This window comes from Xenopus laevis, chromosome 2L (assembly GCF_017654675.1).
Source record: "Xenopus laevis strain J_2021 chromosome 2L, Xenopus_laevis_v10.1, whole genome shotgun sequence".
In the NCBI taxonomy this organism is placed as follows: Eukaryota; Metazoa; Chordata; class Amphibia; order Anura; family Pipidae; genus Xenopus; species Xenopus laevis.
This window is the reverse complement of record NC_054373.1, coordinates 3157006-3161560: the sequence shown is the minus strand read 5'-3', so window position 1 is coordinate 3161560 and position 4555 is coordinate 3157006. Positions and strand designations below refer to the sequence as shown.

The following is a 4555-nucleotide window of genomic DNA, read 5'->3' as shown; positions in this document are numbered from 1 at the left end:
CTGGTTACCTTCCTATTGTTAGACTGCTGCCCCCCAGGAGGGGTGATATCACTTCAACTTACAGTTAGCAGTAAAAAGTGTCTGAAGTTTATCAGAGCACAAGTCACATGACTGGGGGCACCTGGAAAACTGACAATATGTCTAGCCCATGTCAGATTTTAAAATTAAATATAAAAAAAATCTGTTTGCTCTTTTGAGAAATGGATTTCAGTTCAGAATTCACTATTAACGGATGTGTTTTTCCCCATGACAGTATCCCTTTAACATCTATCTGCTTGAGTTAAACGGGGGCTTTAATGTGATAGTGTGTTGTGCTGCTGTACTCGTGGCTTTCCCAAACAAGCGGCTATGGAGGGGGTTACTAAAGGAAAAAAACAGCGAGTGCATTAAGCTTCTGACCAGAACAATGGTGACTATGATAGGAAATGCACTCCTCTGAGATCCCCTAATGAAATATGTAATGATTTATATATGGGTTGTTAATGGTATGGAACACAGAGCTGAGATGCATTAGCAGCCAAGTCAATAAGAGACCCATTTAGCTGCTCTTTCCCTGTACAAAGGCAAAGAACTTACCAGACACAGTGATGGTCCAGTCTCCGGATACAAGAGCCACAGATCATGCAGTGGCCGCTACGCGGGGGTCTTACCAGTTGGCAAATTTTACACCAGTTTGTCTCAGCGACGAGGGACTCTCTCTCTGGTTGGGGGAAACGATTAGCGTCTCTAAGTGTCTGGATTCCATTGGGCGACTCACAGCCACCCACAGACTTCAACCCAGAGTTCTTTGCATGATTTAGGAGGTGGCCTGGATCTTGCTTGACCTTAATCAGGGTGAGCAGGGTCAACAGCAGCCCGCATGTGATGGAAGTGAAATGAGCCCACCCTATGTCACCTTTGATGAAAAGCTCCTGCACAAAGTTATAATACATGTACCCGAGGGAGAAGAGCGCCAGGCTGAGGAAGAGGAGGGTTTTGCCCTTGCGCCTGTGGGTCAGGTGGTAGTACCAGATGACAAAGAGAGGGAGGGAGGTGAGAGTAACCACGGCCAGTAGCACGTGTAGGGCAGCAATGTGCAGCGCAGCGGGCAGGACAACGAGAGGAGGGATAATGCTCACATCAATCCTCCTAGCACCCCGGATCCAAGGAACACGCAACCGATCTGAGGCCGTCTCTAAGGCCCGTGCCCACACCTCTGGCTGGAACGACTTACGACTGATCCATCTGAGGAGAAATAGAGGTTTTGTAAGTGCGCACGTCACCGGCAGCTTTTACACAAAGGAGTATTTATCAATGGGTGGAAAGTTCAGCATTTGATAAATACGCCTTTAAAAATCCCATAGAAATGAATGGAGAGTGGCGGAATTTCACTCTAGAGGACTGTGGCGATCTAAATACTGGTGGAAAAAAACATGATCCAATTAGAATTTCCCCTACACTTCCCCCTTGACTTGTAAATCTAAACTCCCCAAGTACTTTAACAGGTACAAAGCTGGGTTTTGTGGCTTAAATCCCTGCAGCGAGTCGGCTGCAAAAAAAGCAGGCACCCTGCGGAAAAAGGAGATCATTTTCAGATAGATGAGGGTCTCATCTAAATTTCTTATGTTATGTAATATTGTCTATATTTTACTCCTTTTACTTGTTTCTGTCCCCGTCCACTTTTGATTATGTCACTTCCCGTTTGCAGCAATATCACTTCCTGGTTGACGGTGGGTAAATATGTGGGTTGCGGTTCAGGTCACAGGCTACGGGTCCGGGTCTTAGAAATTAGTTCCGCGCAGGTTGTTCACCTTTAAATTAACTGTTAGTATGATGTAGAGTGATATTCTGAGACAATTGGTTTTCATTTTTTATTATTTGTGGTTTTTGACTTATTTAGCTTTTTATTCAGCAGCTCTCCAGTTTGCAATTTCAGCCATCTGGTTGCTAGGTTACAAAATCCCCTAGCAAACATGCATTGATTTGAATAAGACACTGGAATATGAATAGGAGAGACCTAAGTAGAACGATGAGTAATAAAAAGTAGCAATAACAGTAAATGTGCAGCCTTACAGAGCGTTTTTTTAGGTGGGGGTCAGTGACCCCCATTTGAAAGCTGGAAAGAAGGCAAATCATCCAAAAACAAATAAATTGTGAAGATCAATTGAAAAGTTGCTTAGAATTGGCAATCCTATAACATACTAAAAGTTAACTTAAAGGTGAACCACCCCTTTAATTGGTTTTAATTTTTTATTTTTTGTGGGTTTTGAGTTATTTAGCTTTTTATTCTGAAGCTTTTGAAATGACCCCAGCAACCATGCATTGATTAGAATAATAGACTGGAATATGAAAAGGAGAGATGAGTAATAAAAAGTAGCAATAACAATACAATTGTAGTCTTGAAGAGCATGTTTTTTAGATGGGTCAGTGACCCCCATATGAAAGCTGGAAAGAGTCAGAAGAAGGTGGTGTATATTTAAAGTACAATAAAAAATAAATAATGCAGACCAATTGAAAAGTTGCTTAGAATTGTCCATTCTATAATGTACTAAAAGTTAACTTAAAGGTGAACCTCCCCCCCCCCCTTCTTTAAGAAAAGCTCCAGGTCCAACTTCCACGTAAGCAAATGCAAGTATCTGTTACTGGCCCACTGGACTAGTAATGTCCCTGGCAGACTCACCTGTCACAAGCTTCATCCACAGCCTCACAGTCACACAGACAGGCGGCTAGATGACTCCTCTCTCCGTTTTGGTTGATATATTCACAGCAGCACAGACTCTCCTCCGTCTCACTCCCTCTCCGAGGCTTCTTCTTCACCTTCCCTGCCCTCATCTTCCCGGGGTCTCACGATGCCCGTTCCATATGCCCCCCTAGAGCACTTGTTCCCAGGAGATGACTAGTTAGATATAAGGAGACAAACAGGGTGTCAGTACATACGCACCAGGCTTATCTGCAATTGCCAATCAAATACAAAGTGAAGAATTGGGGAGCAAAGTTCCTCTGTGTCTGGTCTTTGTAGTTTATGGCCAATCGGGAGCCATTGCACTGCTGACAACAAAGGGTTATTCCAGGCTCCCCGTGTGACCCTCTCTCTCTACCTACCCTACTGCTGCAGGTAAGTGGCCCACTAATGTCCCAGTGAAGTAGATTTTGGCCAGTATAAGACCAGTATAAGACCAGTATAAGACCAGTATAAGGAGCAGGGGGTCCTGCGCTAGAGAGACTGGAATTAGTACAAGGGGCCGACTGTCTCCAGATCTATAATATCTTATTCCTCCAGGTCAGACTCTCCCCATTAACAGCACAACATTAAATATTAAACAGAAAGGCCCCTCCTATAGTTACTGATGCCACAAATTGTTTTTGGACTCAGTATATTGACTGGACTTTATTAATGAGTCTACTGTCTGCCCCTCACCTGGTCATCCCTCTGTCCCTCTGTCCCACACACCCCTGTCCCTCTGTCTCACACACCCCTGTCCCTCTGTCTCACACACCCGTCCCTCTGTCCCACACACCCCTGTCCCTCTGTCCCACACACCCCTGTCCCTCTGTCCCACACACCCCTGTCCCTCTGTCTCTGTCCCACACACCCCTGTCCCTCTGTCCCACACACCCTGTCCCTCTGTCCCACACACCCCTGTCCCTCTGTCCCACACACCCCTGTCCCTCTGTCTCTGTCCCACACACCCCTGTCCCTCTGTCCCACACACCCCTGTCCCTCTGTCTCACACACCCCTGTCCCTCTGCCTCTGTCCCACACACCCCTGTCCCTCTGTCTCTGTCCCACACACCCCTGTCCCTCTGTCCCACACACCCCTGTCCCTCTGTCTCTGTCCCACACACCCCTGTCCCTCTGTCTCTGTCCCACACACCCCTGTCCCTCTGTCCCACACACCCCTGTCCCTCTGTCTCTGTCCCACACACCCCTGTCCCTCTGTCCCACACACCCCTGTCCCTCTGCCTCTGTCCCACACACCCCTGTCCCTCTGTCCCACACACCCCTGTCCCTCTGCCTCTGTCCCACACACCCCTGTCCCTCTGTCTCTGTCCCACACACCCTGTCCCTCTGTCCCACACACCCCTGTCCCTCTGTCCCACACACCCCTGTCCCTCTGTCCCACACACCCCTGTCCCTCTGCCTCTGTCCCACACACCCCTGTCCCTCTCTGTCCCCACTGCAAATCACACACTAAGTTTCCGGCTGTTCTAAACTCGGTTCTGTTTTTACAAAAGAACACTATACGAGACTGTTAGAGGCAGTGTCCCCGCCCTGTCACGCAGTTTTCCCGCTCTCCTCCCGCCTCTTCTTACCGTGTCTCACCATCTCCTCAGCCCAATGTCACACTGTTGCTCTGCCCCGAGTCCCACAATCCAACGCGCCACTACCTGCTCCCTCCGCTCTCCCCGCCCCTCGCACTCTCAGCCAATGAACTGATAGGCGGCGCCCAGCCGCTCCCTTCTCGCCCCGCCCACTATAAAAGTGTAACGGTCACTACCGGGTGTGTCAGTCAATGTTGTGCCTCACAGTGTCACGCGCTGGCGGTCACTTATCTACCCAGTACCCAACACAAAG

General features: G+C 48.2%; 1 protein-coding gene across 1 annotated transcript in view; it reads right to left on the bottom strand.

Moving 5' to 3' along the window:
* The window catches only part of zdhhc23.L (zinc finger, DHHC-type containing 23 L homeolog), a 7053-nt gene extending 2648 nt beyond the window's left edge, over positions 1-4405 (bottom strand). The window contains exons 1-3 of the mRNA XM_018245821.2: positions 4294-4405; positions 2660-2875; positions 577-1224 (exon numbers count right to left, since the gene is read on the bottom strand). Of these exons, the coding sequence (XP_018101310.1) occupies positions 577-1224; positions 2660-2811 (800 nt within the window). The 5' untranslated portion in view covers positions 2812-2875; positions 4294-4405. The remainder of the gene's footprint in view (positions 1-576; positions 1225-2659; positions 2876-4293) is intronic.
* Between the last annotated feature and the right edge of the window lie 150 nt (positions 4406-4555).